This window comes from Ciconia boyciana, chromosome 24 (assembly GCF_034638445.1).
Source record: "Ciconia boyciana chromosome 24, ASM3463844v1, whole genome shotgun sequence".
NCBI classification, from domain to species: Eukaryota; Metazoa; Chordata; class Aves; order Ciconiiformes; family Ciconiidae; genus Ciconia; species Ciconia boyciana.
This window is the reverse complement of record NC_132957.1, coordinates 4,195,513-4,216,819: the sequence shown is the minus strand read 5'-3', so window position 1 is coordinate 4,216,819 and position 21,307 is coordinate 4,195,513. Positions and strand designations below refer to the sequence as shown.

The 21,307-nt window shown below is 50.0% G+C and overlaps 2 protein-coding genes across 2 annotated transcripts in view; both read right to left on the bottom strand.

The window, feature by feature from the left end:
• ARHGEF18 (Rho/Rac guanine nucleotide exchange factor 18) overlaps nucleotides 1-695 on the bottom strand; it is a 45,245-nt gene extending 44,550 nt beyond the window's left edge. The window contains exon 1 of the mRNA XM_072845359.1: nucleotides 217-695. Coding sequence (XP_072701460.1) covers nucleotides 217-662 — 446 coding nt within the window. The 5' untranslated portion in view covers nucleotides 663-695. The remainder of the gene's footprint in view (nucleotides 1-216) is intronic.
• Nucleotides 696-11,091: 10,396 nt separating this feature from the next.
• INSR (insulin receptor) overlaps nucleotides 11,092-21,307 on the bottom strand; it is a 60,689-nt gene continuing 50,473 nt past the window's right edge. The window contains exons 17-21 of the mRNA XM_072845222.1: nucleotides 21,091-21,201; nucleotides 20,853-21,012; nucleotides 19,882-20,011; nucleotides 19,505-19,639; nucleotides 11,092-17,919 (exon numbers count right to left, since the gene is read on the bottom strand). Coding sequence (XP_072701323.1) covers nucleotides 17,565-17,919; nucleotides 19,505-19,639; nucleotides 19,882-20,011; nucleotides 20,853-21,012; nucleotides 21,091-21,201 — 891 coding nt within the window. The 3' untranslated portion in view covers nucleotides 11,092-17,564. The remainder of the gene's footprint in view (nucleotides 17,920-19,504; nucleotides 19,640-19,881; nucleotides 20,012-20,852; nucleotides 21,013-21,090; nucleotides 21,202-21,307) is intronic.

The window sequence follows — 21,307 nt, the reverse complement described above, 5'->3', positions numbered from 1 at the left end:
ACTGCCGAGGAGATATTAAAGCCTCTTGCTGCCCTAGCATCTGTTCCTCCACATCCCACCCAACATGAGCAGTAGGCGTCCAGCTGCTTTGGCAGATGTTGACAAGGGAGGGAGACCACCCAGCAGCAGCTAGAGCTCAGGGCAACGTGATCGCTCCAGCCTCACGCAGCATCATTGTACCGTATGTATCAAATACTGCTCATGGTCCTGCTTTACCTGCGCTTGCAGTCCATGGGTGATAAAGGGCTCTCCCAGCTGTGCCTCCGAGAGGTAGACATAGATCTCACCAGTGTGGGGAAGGACTCCTTGGCCTCCTGCAGGTCAAGCTCTTTGTCTGCCTTTGCAGGACACTCAGGATTGCTGGTACCATCTTCCGGCACTGCTGCACAGGAGCAAATGCAGCCTTTGTTCAGAAAGCGGCAGTGAGCCTCGCCGTAACGTACCGAGCAGGAAATGGGATTGGAAAAAGCAACATCCACAGACATTTTGCTCAGGGCCTCTGGTCTCTCTTCCAATAAGCGAATGGCAGATGCAGCCTGGGTTGCTTGTTCAGGCTGTGCTGCTGTCTCTGGCGCTGTTTTCGCAATTGGTGGGCTCAGGAGTCCCAGATCTCTGTAATACTCCGTGCCACGGAGAGCAGAGTCTGAGAGGAGATCGTCCATACTGCTGTGCAAGTCCGCTGCTGGGACATCCAGCTCTGTGGAAGATGAGTCCTCCTGCAAAGGCAGCGACAGCTTAGCTGGAGTGCACAAATCCCGTCTGAGAGCCTTGCACACATCCTGCAAAGGGGACACCTCCCGTGCAGAGCTGGAGCTGCTTTTCTTTCCTTTCTCATGGCAAATGGCCCACCTGCAGCTAGCGGGGCCAGGCCTGCAGCTGGGCTTCTCAAACCAGACTTTCTGATAGCAGCACTCTCCTACTGCACCTCGCAGCCAGACCTGCCCCAGCCCCAGCAGCTCGGCTTCCTCTAGTCCCTGAGATCTCTCTGTGCCTTATTCCCCCTAACGCCAATACAAAGCATAGAGGTATGATTTTTCCCAGCAGCAGAAGCAATATAGCTATGTATTCCTTGATGGTCTGGATTGGTACCCCTTTCCCCTGTCCTTATTCCACCACAGCCCCTCTGAATATGTTGCTGACCGCCCAGTTTGCTGACCCTGGCTCCTGCCTCGCTCAGTGGCAGCGGAAGGAAAGAGGACACTTGCCTTTTCTTCAGCCATGCTGGTGCAGAAGGTGTCATCCTCAGCAATCAGGGATGGGAGGAAGCTTTTGGGGTTGTGATACTCCAAAGCAGGGGTGCTGTGGTCAGTGAATTCCTGTAAGCATGGCTTGCAGTCGGACCCTGCAAGACAGAGAAGGTCACAGCATGTGAGCAGATGCCCAGGAGGGATGTAAAATCAGCCACACACAGAGAGATGACGTTAGGCAGCACTGAAATGCTCCACATGGCCCCGAGGGGCAGAGCTCCCTTGCCCCTTGAAGATAGGCACTGCCAGGCAATCTCAGGACCTTGGCAGCCTTGATCCTGTGGGAGCCTGCTGTAGGGGTCCCCTAACAGCGGAAACTTCATCCCTCCAGCCATGGCACGCGCAAGGGCAGAGACCAGGCTCGCACCATTCCAGCCAGACACTCGTAGGATGTCCTGTGCTGCAGAGGCTGTTTCCACAGTAAAACAGAAGAGTTAAGCACATTTTGATGGCTGTTATTGACATTATGGACCTTTAAAGCAGAAATCTATGACTAAAAATACTGACAGTGATTTTATTTTCATCTGTAAGGAATAAAGGATGCCACTGGGAGGCCAAATTGGAGGCACGTTAGTGACTCCAGACAACACTGAATATGCAGAGCAATAGCGGGAGCACGTAATTCTCCTGGTGCTGGCTCACTCCTGGATTTTCCCCACACAGGAGTGCTAAGCGAGTGTGAACCTGAGTGTGTGTACACCGTCCGAGAACTCATTGAGAAACAAAAACAAGGTCTGGACGCGCTTCATGGTACAATAGATTGTCCAGCTGACTGAAGCACATTCCTATGTAACGAGACACACTGTAAACGTTAGCCACGATCTCTAAACCATTGCATGACTCACGGAGGCCTTTTATTCCTTCGAGATACATACAGCTGAGGCGAATGGAAAAAAGCCAGGCTGTTGGCCGAAGCACCGTGGTGGATCTCTGAAGATGCAGAGAACAATAGCAAGAGACTGTAAGCGGCCATATCTATGCAATAGGAAAAAACGGCAAGAAACTGCTAGAAACCCCTCATACTCCAGGAAAGCCAAGTATTAAAAAATCAATATGAGGAAGATATTGTTAAAAAACACACTCTTGGAAACCTTGCATCCTGCTGTGGGTTTTAATGCTACGCAACGCAGCCAGAAATTGCGTGGTGCCAACTAGAAAAAGGCAGCAAACGTGAGGGAGAGTTTGGAGGTTTGTTCCTTGGATCCTGCTGCACGCTGCAGATGCCAGATTTTCTGTTTTAAGGAGTGTTTGGTGTGTTTAAATGCGTGCGGTAATTTCAAGTGAGGGTCTATAAATAATATAGAAAGAAAACGCTCTGTGAAGGCACTATTTTAATTAAGGGTTTTCTAACTATAAGAGCAGGGAAAATTTGAAACAGGCTTTCTAGCAAGGCTGTAGAATTTACTTCACAAGACATTTTTAATTAATAGACAAATTCCTGCCCAGGATGTCTTTGAGCCACATCTCTTAACGCTCTATCTGTAAAACTGGCAGAGGTTTAGTGAGCTATTGAACATCACCTTTTGCTTTCCTCAGATGCACCTGGATTGCCTCTATTCACCTTGCAATCAAAAATCAGCATTTTGAAGTGAATACGCATTTGAACCAGTGCAGGTTTTGGCATGAGCTTGTGGGAAACTGAGCAGCCAAAGATGTCAGTGGGCAGTAAAAGCCACTGAACCCCTAAACCAGGCTGGGATGAAGGCTATGGTAGGACGGACCCAAGGGGAGCAATCAGGTGGTGGGGAGGGTCCCAGGGGGATGAGGACAAATGGTGCTTCCCCTCATACAAGTCCAAGGAAAGAAGGAAAAGGAGATTCCCTGCCCTTGCCATCCCTTGCAGCAGCGAACTACCCGCAGAGAAAGCGGCAAAGCCCCGAGAGGCAGCAGGGATGTAGCTGCAGGAGCTGACAAGCGCTGTGGCCTGACAGAGGCCAGAGCCCTGGCCCACAGGTTTGTCTAAAACAAAGAGGTTTTTTCCTCCAAAGCAGGGTCCGGCTGTCCTGCCAAGGCTACGCTGGGCCTGCACCAGCCTCCAGGCTGTAGCTCTGAAGTGGATCCCTGGAACAGAATCAGCTCCTCAGAGGCCTGGAAAACATTTCCTGTGTTCTGCCTGTGCCATGCAGGGCTCAGGATTTGGCCAAGACATAGGCTACAGTCAACAGACCCCCTCCAGGCCCACCAAATGACTTATATGCTCCTTGGAGACTTCAGACACTCCTGTTCAACACGTGATAAATCAGGTTTGCAGCCAGCCTCCGGTCAACTCGGCGGCAGTGGCCGTTAGGCAGCTGCATGGGGCTACAGCGATGGGGAGACCATTTTAGGCAATGTGTGAGCACCAGAGACGACAATTCAGGGCTCCCCGCATTTAACGCCTCAGTCGGTTGATGCTGGGCTGGCACCATGTATAGAGCTGAGCTGTGTGGACACTTCGGTAAGGGGGGCTGCTGGAAGGGCTCACGGGGGAAAAACGCTTTCAGGCACCGGGTTCTGGCATGATGAGCAAGGAAGTGTGGAGCATGCACAGGAGGGAGGCAGGTCTGAGGGGCTGTGTACATCCCTATATCCACAGTCGAGGTGGTCACCCATATATCAACAAGTACAGCAAACTCTGGAGCCTCTCGAGTCTCCTGGACTCCGCGCTCAGGCCTGTTTGGAAAGGACCCATGCTCCGTCTAGCTGCGGCGTGGTGGTAAGGGGACAGGACATCTTAGCTGCCCAGGCACTGGCAAACAGCAGCGTTCACCTTTACTCAGCTGAAGCTGGAGATGGGATGACAAAAATGACACTTTCAAGAACCTAACGCTGTTTGCTTTAGGGGAACATTAAGCAGATTAGGTATTGCAGTTGCTTAATTCGCCTCTGGCTGGGAACCATAAAAGGTTATTGCTGCAGGGAGCAGCCTCATCAGAGGAATTCCCAAGGCAGAGCTGGGGAGGAAGCATCGCTGCCTGGGCCGGGCAGGTCCCTGCACACGAGCGGGGCTCTGCTGCGCTTTGCCAGAGCTTCCCGGCAGGCGAAACATGATGACTCTGGGCTCCTGCGTGGGGAGGAAGGAAGTAGTGACAGGCGTCCAGTGCATGTGACAGTCTGGGAAAGTCTCAGGGGTTTTGATGGCGTGAGGACAGTGGGATCAGCCAGCTGAGCTGGTTTGTCTCAAGGAAGAAAACTCCATGCTGCTGTAACTGTGTGCAAGGCCACTGGGAGCCCAATGAAGATTTAAATACTTCCATTTCAGATCTACGGTCGAAACCTCCCTCCTACAACTGCCTCTGCTGATTTCCCTCGGACGGGCCGGTCACTGGAGATGCACCCGCAAACGTCACAGCGGGAGACAGCACCAGAGCAGCCAGTGCTGGAACAAGCTCTGCCAACAGTGGCCCGTCCTCACCTGCCTGCTCCGCTGCTTGGCACGAGATGCTGCCGGTCCCTGAGTGACCCTGGAGCCAGGCTGGCGCTGGCAGGGGAAACATCAAAGGAAACATGGATGCGAGCTCTCGCCATGCAGGTCACATCCTCCAAGCATCAAACACTCTCTGCATTTCCACTGGGGAAAGGCCACACCAAATGCAGTGGGACAAAGGCGCTGGTCATTTCTGCCACATGAAACAATCTCAGGAGGAAGGAAAGACCAGAGTGTCTGGGCATTTCCCAGCAATCAGGGGTAGAGACTGCTGGGAAACCATGGAGAGCATCACAGACAAGAAACAAAAATTATTCAGTCTCCTCCTGGCTCCTGCCCTGCTGGCCCCGCACCAGCTGCCCTTTACGTACCACCCTGCAGGATGTCCAGAGCTATAGGTTAAAACCTCTGTAAAGCAAGTGCTAAACTTGCTGTGCCAAAATCGGATGAAGTGCAGTCCTTCGCCTGGTCTGGGCCCCACATCATCGGCCGTTGGCAGCGGTGGGGATTGGCTCACACGGCCCGGGCTGGAGGAGGGGAGAAGATAAGCTGTCCAACACTGTAACATACTGTACAGTGAGCTGCTGTCTTATCACTGTGTTTGGGGCCTGGCTTTTGGGCATGAAGGGCCGGGGGAGTGGGGAGCCAGCACAGTCCTCAGCTTGCTCTCAGCTGAAGGGTCTCGGCGCGGCTGAGAGGGTTTTGCAGCCCCTCTGATACTCTCCAAGTCACAAGAAAGAGTCACTGTGCAGCTTCCTCCAGTGACTCTGCTGGGCACCGAGGGAAGGTCCCACACGAACCAGCGAGTGCCACGGTGTAGAAAGCCAGCACCAGGAGAGGAATTGAGCAAGACCTGAATGTTTTGTGCCCACGGCACAAGCCCTAGCGGGACAAACTGCTCTGCGGGCACGTGCTGGGGGGAGAGGGCTCCACCGAGACAGTCTCCAAAGCAGTCAGTGCTTGCAAGCACTGCGAGGCTGATTTATTTATTATAGAAATTACCCCACCTGAGCCTTCCCAGTGAGCCCATAACTGCCCTGGTAAGGCTGGAGTGGGGTGTCCTGGCTCGAGGGAGCTGCTCGGGGCTCACCACAGATCAGAGCCTGCATCACCCTGCCTCCTACTCCGAATTAACCTTCCTTTGACCGTTCAGTTTGGATCTTGGTCTCCTGCACATCCACATCAGAAGAGAACTGGGGGCAGGGGGGATAACGAGGGAGAAAGAGTATCAAGAGCTCTAATGCCACAGATAAAGGTACCCAAAAGCATCAGCCTGAAGGCAGTGTTTGCAGGCAAGGACAGCAGCGTCCAGCTCCTCCAGGACCGCAAACATCCCGCTTCCCGGGGCTTTCACTTGCCTCTTTCCAAGTCACGGCACCGCATGCAGGAATGAGGCCAATTCACACCATTGCTGGCATTTCCCGTCCCTGCTGTCGGACACTGTGAAGCCCAGCTGGTGCCACACAAACCACCACGGCTCAGACTGTGCTCCGAACGTGGGGGCTCTGCTCATCGGCCCTCTCTGAAAGACTGGAGGAATCTTTTCCCCAGCATCTGCTCAAACACCAAACTCGACATAAGGCTCAGCCCTCGCCAGGCAGCCGTGCAGAGACAGCTGTCTGCAAACACCGGGACCTCCAGCTCACTGGCAGCAACGAAACAAATTTATTACAAAACCAGAAGGCTGATATTTAACCCATTACTCAGCTCCTAAAAGCATTAATGTGCCTTGAAAAGAAGATGAAACGGAAGGAAAAGTGTTAACCAACACTTATGCAGTGTCCCCTGGAGAGAGGAGCAGGGTGCACCCAACACCAAGCTCTGCCCGGGGACCCCAGTGCTCTTTGCTATCTGCTCGTTCGGGACAGGCTCTCCCAACCGCCCTGCAGCAGCCCAGCTCCCGACACACGGCTCAGACCGCTCTCCCCGTGCACAGGCCATTACCTCGCTTAAAGGACCATCTCTTCTTCCAGCGCTTCGAGAACGACGGCCAGGAGTGGTTGAGCAGTGAGTCTGACATTTGGGAGCCCTCCAAGCCCTGTGCAAGGTATAACCCCAAGCAGGAGACGACAGCACAGAGCACGGCAGAGCTCAGCGCAGTCTAAGGCAGCACTGCAGGCTGCAGCCCAGGGGCTGCCAAGGGGGGAGTGGAGAAGCCAAGTGTTTTGTCAGAAGTATCAGCTGATGGAAGCTGTAGCCAGAGAGTAATTCCTGGTCTCTGGCGTTCCCACCTGTGTGACGGGTCAGTGACTTGCTACAGCGGGGCCCCAGGGATTAGTGGCCCCGAAGCACACACAGCCCCTGAACGCTGCTCGAGGCTTGCAGATGGAAAGGGAAGACAAGCTGTTAACACACCAGAACTCCCTTCCCCTCTCTGCCAAAACCTCTCTGCTCCATTCATGACGATCAGCTGTCAACCTGATAAACCATCACCTTTAAGGTGGTTCTGCAGGGGCAGAACCTTCACCTGGGAAATGTGGGGTAAGAGTTAAGACCACAGGCTTGATATTTGCACTTTTGGCATGGTTTTCAAGTGCTATGGCAGAGCCTCTGCAAGGGAAGGTGCGAGACCCTGTCTGTCCGCAACATCAGCATCATCTTGCAGCTCGCAGCAAGTCCCCGTCCCCTGGCAAGGACCTTTCTCCAAGCCCTTCTCAGCTCTCCCGTGCAGGGAGGGAGGTGGGAGCTAGCTCAGCTATCTCCAAACTGCCCCAAGAGACCCAACTCCCCACCCTGAGGTCTCCAAGCCCACTGCTCCCGGTTGGCACCAGCCCCACAGCCCAGACTGGCTCCCAACTTTGCTCCCAACCCCTCGATTAGGCTGAAGAAGCCGAGTTTTACCCCTATGCGGCTGCTGGGCTCTTGGGCCAGACCGAACCTTCTCTCTGCTGTTCAGCTCATGCTTGCAGCCTCGCTGAGCAGAGCCCAGCCAGTTTGGGAATGGCCACAGGCACCTCCACGGCATAGAGCCCATGCTGGGCTGGCGATATGCAAAGGCAGGTGGTGAAGAGCATTTCCCTCGCCTGGCCACAAACCCCAAAGCGTCATCTGCCCAGCACAACCCTCCCCACATCCCTTCTGCTTTGATCTTCCCAATAACACAGGTGCCCAGCCCTGGAGTGAGCAGTTTGGAGGGGGATTTGGGGGACCCAGGTGTGGACCCGTCTTGTGCCCAGCCCAAACCCAGCTGTGGGCAGTGCCAAGGTGTCCTTGCAAACCTTCAGCTGTGGCACAGCAGCAGCAGGAGCCAAGAGCAGCACCCGTAGGGTGTTCGGCCACCCCAGCGCTGCCCCAGAGCCAGCCGTGGGGACACGCTGTGGGTTAAACCCTGACCTCATCTCCTCTTCACTTGCAGCAGAGTGAAGCTCCTTGTAGGCTGAGGCTCCCCAGCCCACGTTTTGCCTTCAGACGCATGCAGGGGGGAGGCTGAACGAAACCCAGCACTTGGACTTTTGGCTTCAAGACAAGCTGCTTCCTCACAAGGCCTTGAGGAAGATGAGTGACAACCCCGTTGTCGTGGGATGGAGCTCGTGCGAGAGCGACTTACCCTGAGGGCTGGAGGCATCTCTCTGGCAAAGTTCCCCATGCACACTTGCACCTGACAGCCCTGGCTTCTTCTCCAGCTGCTGGAGCAAAGTGAGAAGCAGAGACTCATCGGGGAAGCAGCAGCCGTGCGACTGGTTTGCTCACGGGGGCCTCTGGCTCAACCATCTCACCGCTTCCCCTTTCCGACGGCACAGCCAAACCCGCCTCTCCCATGCTGCAGTTCCTTCGACGGTGGCCCCAGTGCTGCCCCGACGCTCGCTCCCACCCTCGTGGGGGTCGGGGCTCTGGGAGGTTCCAGCAGAATCGCCCAGGGGGTCGTGGACCCTGAAGCACCCGGTGCAGGGGCCTGGAGAGCCGCCGAACCAGCGATGGCTGCGAGGACAGCAGTTGCCGCAAACTGCTTCCTGTTCCGTTCAGAGAAAAACCGCTTTGTGTGTACCGTGAGAGCCTGGCACACACGGGCTGCGCCCACAGGCTCGTTGCACCATCGCTCGTTAGTGTCCTGCCAGGGGCAGCGAGGCCTCGCACAGGGGTCCTGTTAATGCATTGTTCGTCTTTGCTGGCATGGGTTGACCTTGAGCAGCAACAGAGACCCTGAAGCCCAGCAGGTCTCAGTCTTACACGGGATGAAGCGATAGCAAAGCACAGCAACGCCTGTGCTGGCCGTAGTCATCCGTGCAGGTGAGAGAAAGGCACTTCAGCTCCCAAAGTGAGTGGGGTGAGGGATGAGGCAGTGGTCCCCTGCCCTCGCCGTGTGCGGTCTGGCAGGCAGAGCCCCCGGAACAGCCCGGGCTCAGGTTTTTCAGCACAGCCATTCGCTCCTTCCCAGCAAGCCCCGTGGGCTGAAGAGCGCACGCTCCTCATCCCACTGCCCCAAGCACACGCCAGCCCCAGCCAAGTCCTAATCAGAACAAGATCCGCTCACACTCCAATTACTCAGAGACCGCAGCTTTGGCAGCATTTGGAATAGCAATTCCCCCGTGCTCCAGGAAACCACAAGAGCAAAGAGGAATTAAGGTTTAATTTCTGTGAAGTCCGCAAGAGCTTGATTAGTATCAGAGATCAGCCCTGCTCCTAAATACCAGGCAGCTGCCCCGGCTGAGGGGATGGTGAGTTGTCCTCAGCCCAAATGAGGACAACATCTCCTCCTGCTTCAAGTCTGACATGGTTTGGGGGTTACCGAAGTGGAGCCGTGGAGGCAGCCTGGAAGAGCGATGAGGGATAATGGCATGAGGGCTGGCCGAGCCTCGGCAGCCTCTCCACAGCATCCCAGAGAGCCCAGCAGGCAGCAAACCTCCCGTGACAGCAAGTTCAAGTTTTGTGGCTTTGCTTAATTTTGCATTTTAGGATCCCCAGAGAACAAGCCTGTGCCAGAAGAAGCAACTCCAAAACATCTTAAAGTACCAGTTTGCTTCTCATCACTCTCACGGTAAGAGAACTCCAGATGGGCTTAGAAAAGAGCTGAAGTCCAGCTGAGCTCCTTGGTGTGGCTGAAACAGGCGTGGGGCAGTGGGCAGAGCAGGGCCAGCTCTGGTTGCCTTGTCCAGTCCCACGTTCAGAGGCACTAGGTGGCATCAGCACCGCACGCTTTCCGTTCAACCAGCAACATCATCTCCCTCCCAGCCCATCCCAGCCCTGGGCTGAGGAAACAGTTAGTGGAACTTGTCAGGGACAGGGGCGAGGAGTGCAGTGAGGATGCGCCTCGACCCCTCCGAAAAAGAAGCACTTTTTGCAAAAAGACAGTCACGCTACTCACTTTTATAACAATTCATTGCGTGAGTGTCAAACGATATCCCTGGGCCCTCAGGTCAGGCGCGGTGGAGAGCAGAGCTCCATGTGGGTCCAGAGCAGCCCCAAACTGCGTGGTAGCACGTTCAGGTCGGGCAGGGGAAGACCATCGCCAGGGCCGAGGGGTGAAGAGCCAGGGCTACAGTGCAGGCTGTCAGCCAGGGAGCTGGGCAAATCATGCTGCAGCTGGACAGAGCCACGGGGAAGGAAATATTAAGCTAAAACTATTAATTCCACCAGCTGCATTGCTGCACCATCCTGCCCGGCCATCGGCCCGCGCGAGGAGCCCGCGTCAGCAGCAGCTCCTGCTCCTCCAGACACAGGCGGTGGCAATCCCAAGGCTACGAGGAACAACGCAACACTGAACGATTTTGCTGAATGGAAGGAAAGCAGGATATCTTAACTGAGCGGCTAAATACAGCGAGAAGAAAAATAGCAACAGTAAGTCCCCCACCTTGTCGGCGCAGCTGATCAGGAAGGAAATCTTGCCTCTGGTGAAACAAAACAAGATTTAAGTTAGAAAGATTTCACACTTCCAGAGCGACCTGCTGCAGAACAGAAGATGAGACGGTTCCTGGTGCAAACCTGGTTACAGCTGCTCAGCCGCAGGACAGGGTTGAAGCAGATCCTCTGACTTGGATTTTTTAAAACTGCCTGTGTGGGAGTTTGTCCCCCCTACGGGGAGGGAAGCCTGGGTCCGTGCATGTGGAAATAACAGAATTCCATTACAGAGCAGCAGCTCTCACTGTTTCAGGCAGAAGGAATCCCTTTACCAATGTTTACCCGATGGCATCAGGCTGCCGAGAACCCCACGGTGAGGACACAGCCCAGCGCAGATCGCCCCAGCCGTTGGGCAGAGGAGTTAAACTGGCTTCAGACCACAAGCCTATAATTGGCAGATCTGTATTTTTTTTTCCTTAACGCCATTCATTTTGCAACTGAAAGTATTGCTTATTCCAAGATATGAATTTAGTGCTTTCTCTGTGGTAAAGCAGCATTCGGTGCTGCACAGACAGCAGACACAAAATGAACAGAGTTATTCTTGGATAATTTATTCAGAATTTTAATATAAACAATTAATTTTTCAATAGTCTGACACAGCAAGATTTTGTTTTTCCTTAATATTCAGAGATATTTTCTGTACATGTCACTGCTTGGCTCATATATGAAAACATTGAAAAAACAAATCCAAGGGGGAAGGTTTTTCTTTTTTTTCTTCCTTTTTTTGAAAAAAAATCATGGCACATTTGATCCTTTATTTCAAACAAGAGGTATCTGCAATACTATTTGTATTCTGGAACCTTAGATATGCAGAGAGAAAGGTGGGAGCAGCAAGATTAAACAGAAAAAAAAAAAAAAGACTTTGCAGAACATCACTTAACATGTAACTGAAACTGTCTTTAGTTTATTTAATTGCAAGCAGAAAGCATTTGCTTTTGGCTGTGTTTGATAAAGCCCATGTCCAGTACCCCATCGGAGCAGGTCCTCAAACACAAACCACTGCTTTGATACTCCACGAGTAAAATCATTGCCCAAACTGAAGCAAAAGGAAATGCTTTTCCTTTTTAAATAACATTCTATTTTTTCACATTTAGAAGCGGCCTTTCTAAAATTCTCCATCAGCCAGTTTTCGTGGGACTCATTTATGGGAGAAATATTCGGAAGCTAAGGTGGTGGAAGCGTTGCTGGATGCTGCTGGGAGAATCTGGATTAACAGAAGAGCTTTGGTATCGAGTCCAGCTCAGCTCTCTCAGGTAATGAGTCCTGAGCCCAAGCTTTACTGGTGATGCTGGGACTTAACAGGGGCTGGGACTCAGCTAAGCGAGAACGTCTGTGCCCACATTTAAACTCTGCTGACGGTTCCTCTTTAGCTGCCAGAACTATCCCAGGTCCTCCCAGCTGGCCGGACCCTGCTCCCACCGGGACTTTCTGGACTGAGAAAAAGAAACTATTTAATACCATCAGTTGGAACACTGGACTCGGAACAAAACGACTACCAGAAATGTAATTTCTTGCCGACTGAAAGTCTGTTAGCAAAAAAAATAACAACGCTGTAGGAGTTAATACTAACTTTATTATACAATATTTAAAAAGTCATTTCTCTACCTGTCCCCTTATAGCTTGCATTGTGCTGCAGTTAATTTGCTGAAACTGCAAGAATAAGTGCTTACTTTTGAGAAGGACAAGCAATTTCATTTTAAAAAGAAATACACATTTAATGACAGCAGATTTGCTAAAAATGGTAGCTTCAGAACTGCTTTTGAACAGTCAGGTTCCTCCAAAAGTCAATTGTATGATTGGCTTCACTCTCGTGATGCTCGTAACAAGGCAAGCCGGAACAGAATGGGTTGAACATGTTAATGCTCTTACACCAACAGTCACATACAGAATCCAAGCAGAGTTAACACAGAGCCAAGCAGAAGGTAATAAAAAGGCCAAATTCAATTAAATTCATACAAATACCAAACTAATCTTATTTTGAATTTCATGTATTTCTGAAGTAACTATTTCTTGATTCCAATCCATTCGACAGCTCCTTTCCCTGGACCACGCGCACAGGAAACTACGAGGGGCATCGGCTGTTCCGTGGAGGGGAACGGGTGCCTGCCACGGCTGTGCCTGCGAGTCTCCCCACGGCGGCGGGCAGCTTCGAGGGAGGCTGGGACACAGCGAGAGGATCGGAGGGTTTATCTGCAGTTTCTTGCTCACTCCAGGCTCTGAACCGATCTCACATGGATCACGGGAGCACCTAGTACAGCCTTGAGAGTAAGGTTTTTATGGCACAAAGATATTTTACTTTCTAACTTGTAAAACAAGGTTCCAGTCTTGGTATCAGGAATCACTGCTCGCAGTGAAGGGCCCGGAGTGCCTCAGGGTCCGTCTTCATATCACAGTGACGTTAAGAGGGAACTCGATTGCCTCTCTCCCTCCCCTAAAACGGAGGCTCAAGAATAACCAACACAGCACCCTTCTTGCTCCTGCCTTTTCCTATTTGCCTTCATCATAGTTAGGTCAATAACACAGTAAGCAACTTTGCGATTTTTCCAAAGAGATACCAACGTTATATGCGACATACTAAAATTAAGCAAAGTGTCCCATTGCTATAATACAAATTTAGGAGGAAAGAGATATACTACCCGTAAATTAAGAGTACCCTTTAGCAACCTAAAAGCAGCCTCTTCCATACCAACACAGCTGCTTTATGATCAACAGAAAATACCCTCGTTGCAGCGTGGTCTAGTTCCTATCACCTTTCCCAACCCAGTGCTGGCACAGAGTTTATGTTATTAGCTCTTCTATTTTACAACACAATAGAGTATTTACAAGCAGCCAAGAAAGACACGTTTCTAACCTAGCAGCCAAGCTTTGCAACGCTGCACTGTACTGCAAGAGAAGTACCAGATTTGCAAGAGGCGTTCAGGAAGTGGCAACTGAATTTAACGTGCAAACGTTTCTGAGAAACCTCTCCAGTCTCACGCTTCAAACATCTGCTCAGCGAAAACACAGCAGAGCACAGAAAGCTGTTTCTTATACCTCCTGCTTCACCAGCTTTAGAGATAGTGAAGTTCTGGCTACTGGTTGGTACCCTCCCTGTCCCCAGACTGTGCGCAGGAGGCTACAGCTGCTCCTGAACAGGTTGAAGCGTCTGTCCTGCTGCCCTGTGCTGCGAGCGGGAAGTTCTCTGCCCACAAAGGGCAGGATCCAACCCTCCAACAAACGCTACCTCAAGAAAGAGCTTCCCACCTGCCGGTCACGGCTGCCCTCCTCCAGCCATTCTACCTGCTTTCCTGCACTATCGCTTGCCTCCTCCTTATCACTCAGCAGCAGCGGGTGCTCGTGCTTCCGCTGCAGCTGCGGTATTCTCACCCCGATAGGGATCTTGCCGGAGCAAACAGCAGCAGCTCCCCCGACGAAGGCACAGCACCTGCTGCCACAGCACACCTTCCCGGGCAGGAGTCCTTCGCAACGCCCCGCACAGAGAAGGTTTGGCCTAGCACGTGCAATCTCAACTTGTACGCAACCCCGGTGTCTCTGAACAGGTATCAGCGAGATCCAAGTGAGGGACTTCAGCATTCCCAGGGCGAGGATCTTCCAACAATAGAGACCAAAGTGTCAGCTGCGGGCTGGGAGTAAAGGATTTTCCAGAAGTGAGAGCTGGGCTTTACAAATGATGTTCGTTTATTCTTCCTAATTCTGTAGTTAAGTGAGTGTAATCTTTAACAGCCACGAGTGGCAACCGCTAGTGCTATTTTCTTGTTTTTAAAAAGGGGAAAAATGATATCCTCACCACTAGTACCATTCCTCACCCTTGGCACAATGTAGGGAGGATGACTGGAATAATCTTTACGCACAGTATTGGGTATAAACAACTGCTCCGTGTGGTGCGGAGTGAAGATGACAATATGAGCCGTGTGAATGGACTGCCTGTCCACAAAGCAAAACACATATTCCCTTGTTCAGTGATCTGAGTGTTGCAAATCCTGTGTACTCAGAGGACCAACCAATATCAACTAAATTTAAAAGCCAGACCCAATACAAGGTTCCCATGTGTGTTTTATATAAAAGATCTTCTATTCCCACAGTTATGATCACTGCAATTTAAAATGTTATCCAAACAAGGACATGCTGGGAAAGGTTTCTTTCAGGAGGTCACATCCTACTGGCAGGACTCCGGATTACCTGGGCGCAGTGAGAAGGGCAGTGACCGAGATACCCCAATCCAACTCCAACAACAAGGGCTGTCACAGTCCCTGCTCCACGCTGGCAAATACTGCTCCAGAAGGAAGCGGTCTGCTCCTTTTAGGTCATTAGTTCACTAAAGTCCAAACATTTAAATGGCTCTTTTGTTCTTTTTGTTTTGTTTGTTTTGTTTTGTTTTTTTTTAATCACAACAGAACTAAGAGGATGATATCAGAATATCAGATCCGAATTTGTAAATCGGTTCCTTTGGTCACTACTGCTCAGATTAGCGATAAACAGTGACGAGCCGTTCCCCTACCCATTCCCTTCGGTGAGTGGTCCCTAGTATTGGAATCAGCTGATATTGATTTTCCCTGATCCACAATAGGTCCAGACCAGAATATTTAAACAGGTTTAGAGGTGCGTAGTATTAAAAATATCCTTAAGAAACACTGAGGTAGACTGCACCAGAACAGGACAAAAATAATCCCACCACATCCACCTGCCAAGATTTTACGGATACAAATTTACATGCTCTGTGTGTTTAAGAAAACAAATTGTTTGTAGGTTTTTTTTTTACAGTGTTTTATATATTAAAATAAATAAAAAAATTCTAACAAGAAAAACATCTCTTCCTTAGAAAAGTGTGAGAATATGTCTTCTTTCCTGCAGTGTAGTATAGAGCTGCTAAACAGTTACTACTTTGTAAAGCAGAAGAAATGTAAACGAGGCCTTTTGAAATCGAAGGTTCTTACCCAGGTCTGGACTATTTTCCATCTAACTTTGCGAGCAACCCGTACCCTCCACCTTTGTCCGAACCGACCAGATTCAACCAGCGCAAAGGGCCAACAGCTCGTGGTGGTGCACAGAGTCCGTCGTCCTCCCCTGCTGCTGCACCGACCGGTTTAGCTACAGCGTGGCCGAGCGGAGCAGGCTCGGAGAGGCGCTTCCCTACGAACTCCAGCCCCTTTCGTCTGGTTACGGGGAGAAAGCAGCAGCACCGCCTGGGCTGGAATAAAAAGTCACACACCAGCTCGGCGTCCCCACTCTCACCGAGTCAGGAGAACCTCGTTTTCTCCTGGCAGAGGGCACAAAGTGGCTCTTGGACTTCTCCAGGAGGAGAAGTGGAGGACGGAGCATCTCTCTCCCCTTTTAAAACCACCTGTATGACAAGGGCCTGCAACATCGATAATCTTCATTTCTTGCTTTAGCACTTCTCCCTGCCAGCACACTCCCTCATCACTACGAGACGCGTTTAGTTTCACAATTATTTTCTAACATTTTATGCTAATCAGCTCTGTCTTTTATGCAAACAGCAGCAAAACAAAGCACAGTCCAGAAGACGAAAGTTGACATCCAGAAGAGCTGAAAGCAGTGGCTAATGCACGCATTCCGGGAAGCGTGCAGGACGCAGCATGGGTATCTCAGGAAAACATCGAGGGCCTGCAGGCAGCACGAGGCCAGACGCCTGAGCAGCAGCAGACAGGCAGCGGGCAGCTAACCACAGTCACATTCAGCTTCTGCGTCACGTGCAGAGCCAAGAGCCTTGTGCTCTCCCCGCTTTAGATTGGCTTTAGTGTCTCTTTTTTTGGTTAGAGTTCTTGCTCGTCCTCTCTTGCTGGCTGCTTCTGCGGCACAGCGCGCACAGAAGGCAAAGCAAGGGACGCGTGGGCAAAGGAGTAGCAGGACTCGGGACCGGGATGTTCTGGTGTCGTTCAGCCCCCAACAACCAAGTGAAGTCCCAACTACTTTATCTCAGGGCTTCGACTGGAGCCAGCTGACTGCATTGTATAAATCATGAAACTGTATTAGAAAGCCTTGTCAAGTAGAAACTTAACATGTGCTTCATAGCTCCTAAAAGGGTCATCAGCTAAAATTAGTTCGTTCTGAAATCTTTGGACCACTTTAAGACCAAACAAGCCCCCAAATTCTCCCCTCCCCAAAAGGATCATAAACAGTCAATAATTTATATGAAGTTAAAATTTAAACTAAAGACATTTTTAAATATGTTACAACAAACAATATATATACTCAATGCTGTAAGGACAGAAAACTCCGTATCTCAGGTCAGGGGACTCCTACGTCGTTTGGTCTTGAAAGTACCCACAAATCTCAGATTTCTGCTCCTTTGGCTCCCAGCACATTTTCCTCATTTGTTAATGAGAGAAAACCTACTCCCAAGAGTCCTTAGTATAAAAATAATCTGTTTAGGATTCAGTCACTCCAGGGAAATGGGGAAAAAAGATAAGCACACACTTCCAAGAAGAGGAAAGCTTCTGTGAGAACATACAAAACTTATGTACAAAAAAAGAAGTGTATATTTCGCTATACGTATACACCCCACATATATATACTGCACACACGCACACACACACACACACGCACGCACCCCTGGGATTTAACCCATTTAAAAAGTATGAAAGCAGCAGCTATTGGTCAATCTGAGGATCTGGCGCGTCCGACTCGTGTTGAATCCTTCAGCTGTAGTGAAGAGTATGCCTGAAAGCCTGGAATTCTACTGGAAATGCTTTTGTCCTGCAGAAGTTTTGTTCCGCACCGTTACGCTGTAGCTCAGATACCAGCAAATTTCACGTCTTTTGTTGGCAAACGTGGATGCTCCTCCTTCAGTTTAACTTACACAGTCGCTTCCTGTTTTGAAACCATGGTTACAGAAGGGACAGCAGCCATGGAAACCTCTTCCATTTATGTTCACAGATAAGTCCACTGACAACCAGTCAACTTGGCAAAAAAAAAAAAAAAAAAGTATTAATCATAAGATGATTAAAAATCTGAAGAGTTTGTAGATGTGTGTCATACACTGTGGCAGCAATAACAAGAGTCCTGAGATCTGTGGAGGGGAAAAAAGCAGACACAACCCTTGGGCCAAACAGGAAGCGTTAGGAAGGACTTGACCTGGGCATGGAGAGAATCCGCCCGTTTTTCTTGCCACCGTTCATGTGAGTGTAGGGTATGTGCTCTTCATAGTTGCCCTTGAGGGCCATGGAGGGTCCATTGTCCCGCCCCAGCACTTTGTCCCTCTGCGAGTACGAGGAGGGATCGAGGGGAATGCTCTCCATGTTCTCAAAGTCCATCTCGTACTCCTCTGTTTCCAGAGGTTTGTTCTCCTCACTGTAGAAGAACGAGACCTCTTGGAAGCTGGGGTGCAAGTCCTCCTTCAGCATCTCGATGATCTCGATGAAGGTGGGGCGCATTTTAGGGTTGTACTGCCAACACATCTGCATCAGGCTGTGCCTAGATCAGGACAAACAAGAGTCAGGGGTGGGAAGAAACAATTTCACATAGGCAGGGATGGCACAGACCAAGACTGGTCTCCATGTCAGACCACCCACCGCCCACGCTGCTCCTCCGACACTCCAACCGAATTGTTTGTTCTCTTTCCAGTCTCCATATTTGCCTGTAGACCCTGACACTCCTTTTTCTCTATTTCTGTCTAGATCAAAAATTCCTTCCAATTCCTTCAATTGTTCTTAGCTTGGCTTCCGAAGGAAACAGGGCTGCAGTTCACATACTCTGTGTATGCGCGCACGCGCTTATGGCCAGGTCACAATTTTTTAATTCATTCAATTTTAATTTTAACTCAGCCTGCAAGATAACAAAGCTCCTAAAACTTCAAGGAAAATAGGAGGCTGTGCAGAGGACAGAGGTCCTGTAAACATCCCACTCAAAAGAAAGGCTGCGGCAAGAGGTCATATGTTATCAGACACCGTGGAGAAAGAACTTACAAGTACAAATAAAATTTCAAACTGGAGTTTGTAACTGGCCACGGGAGACAAATGTCCAGGACAGCAGGCTTTTTTTCATAAGGATACTCACAAAACATGTTTATTTTTTGACTCTGGAAGTGCTGTTTTGGCCAGAAGCGGGCAGGGGTAAGAGGTTACCAGGTTGCCCCTCACCGCTGCACGCTGCTTCAGCAGTGGCTCCTTACACCCTTCTGTCAAAACGCCCAAGCTCAGGTTAAACGCTTAGCAATGGGATTTTTTTAATTACTCTGAGAAAAGCAGCTGAGGGAGCATCTGGGCATGCAGCCGTGCTGGCAGACCTGGGGACACAGTAACCTCCAGACAGTAAATGTCACGAGCAGCTGCAGAGAATAACCCTTAACCCCGGCACAGGAGGACGTCTGGCTTCAGTTTGTAATCTCTGCGAGGTGTTTTTCACTGTCTTCACACAGTGCCCTCTTTTCTCCCTAACCTTGCAGCCCAGCCTTGTACTTTAAGTGGGGCAATGAGCCTGCAACAGAAATAAAAAGGCCTCGGACATGATAAACAGCTCTTGGCTCAGCACAGCATTCTCCCGCCTCTCCCTCCTCATTAGCAATAAATTGCATTTCTGAAAATCAGCGGTAAAAGTTGTAATTCTCCAGACTATTTATGTAGTACAGAGAGATGAATTACAGAAAACCTCAGCAGACCCGGGATTAACAAGCTGCTCTCCAGCCTCTGTAGCCACGTGGATGCAGACCGTGGCCAGGCTTTGCCACGTGACGTAAGCCAACTGCCATCCACTAGTCTGGAGTGGAGGAAAAACATTTTGTTTGGGCAATTGATACAGTGCTTACTTGTATTTTAAGCTTTCCCTGTGCTTTGTACTTCCTTCTCTTCAATCTGTACCCACGATGTAAGGTCCCTTAGGATCACTGGGATCACTAAGGATGCATTGGTTGAACTTCTATGAGAGGTGGCTCGCTAAAGTCTGTTTTGTTCCTCCCCAGCAGAGAAGGGGTTAAGAGGTGCCACATGTCGGGCCACCTTTGTTGGCCACACTTTAGCTAGAGAGTGCAGCTTGGCCGATTGTCTCCTGCTTTACTACTTACAGCCTCTCCGGGCAGTTGTCGGGCTGATCCAGGTATCCTCCATCCATTACAAACTTTAGCACCTGTTCGTTGGAGAGTCCCTGGTACGGCTGCTCTGCTAAACTGCTTATTTCCCAGAGGACAACACCAAATGACCTAAGAAAGAGAGAAGACTCCTGGTGAGAATAAAACATCCTGGAGATCTACAAGTGATAGTTGTATTTTGGAGAAGACATACTTTAAAAGACATGACTATATTTTTAAGAAGAGGGTTTCAAAACACTGGTTTTGTTTTGTCTGTACTCTGAGGAAGTCAGCAACTCACAATTTAAACCATGTGTGTTAAAACAGTGAGCTCTTGAGCTAGCATCCACCTGCGACTGCAGAGCACAACTTACCACACATCGGAACAAGCAGTGAAAACACCATCCTTTAACGATTCGGGTGCCATCCACCGCACAGGCAGCAGTCCTTTGCCTCCTTTACGGTAATAATCCGTCTCATAGATATCTCTGGTCATGCCAAAGTCTGAGAAAAGCAATTGGTATGTGTTAAATTTCTCTCCTTCCCTGCTACTTTTACTGTGCAACATCTCCAGATGAGCGTTTCCTTCCTTTGGGGCCAGGCTATTTCCATACACCCAGTAAGCCTCCTATGGCCCAACCTGCAGTCATTTGTCACCTTAATCACCTTGTGATTAACATTCAAAACATTTTCCTTTTCCCTGCATTTTTTCTACAGAGCCGTTATACAGAGCGCAGAGTTAAAATTTTTAGTGACAGCTTCTATTCTAAACATTATTTTTATTCATCCCCTTTAAGTAAAACAGAGCTGCCTTTGCCCTGAAATCCCACTGCCTTGGCTTTAAGTCCAAAGAGGTCTGAAAAACCACCACGCTGTGGGGTTTCGCTTTATTTTTAAATGTTATATTTACTTATTTCTAAAAGGGTTTAGGTTAAAAACTGGTTCTTGTGGAAGATAAATGACTTTTAAAAGGCACCTGACCTAATGACGGGATTATCAACACTTGGTTTGTTGTACCCAACACCTTCTTTGTCATAATTCTCATGAAAACAAAGAACAGTGAGATAACCCTAGGCAGCTTAGGCTGGAAAGGCAATAAACTTTTTGGATAGAGGTTTGAGAACAGAGAAGGCGAGAAAAGCTGCTCTGGCTCTCAGGGAGATTATTTTCTTACTAAAGTCCACACAACTCTTTCACAGGGAAGAAAAAGAGGAAAGTTTGCTGCATTTCCCAAGGGAGCCAGTGAAAAATCACCTGTCTTTGCCGCATTGGTCTTGGGCTTCATATATTTGCCTTTACAACAAATATGACCCACAGAATTACCTTCTGATCACACACTACATACCTCCAATTTTTACAGTGAAGTCTTCTGCAACCATACAGTTACGAGCTGCAAGATCTCTGTGAACAAATTTTTTGGCATTCAGATAGGCCATGCCATCAGCGATCTCTGCAGCCATCTGGATCATCTCTCTCAGCGTTGGTGGCGGACGACCAGGGTTATTCTACAATAAATGAAGAAGTATTAAAACCCAAATCAAGTTAGTCTGTTGCACAACAGACTCCCTCTCTCCTGTCTTTACCTCAGCATCAGGTCTCAAAGAGCGAAGGTAACTTTTCAAATCTCCATGTGCCATTAACTCCATGACCACCAGAGTAGGTTGCCCTTTTGAGACCACCCCGAGGAGGCGAACCTGGAAAATAAGTGAGAAATTCCCTCAAGGTTGTGTCCAAGCACACTGGGCAGAGCCCAGCTATGAAAAGAGGGGGATATAGCAAAGCCATCACCCCTCAAACAAG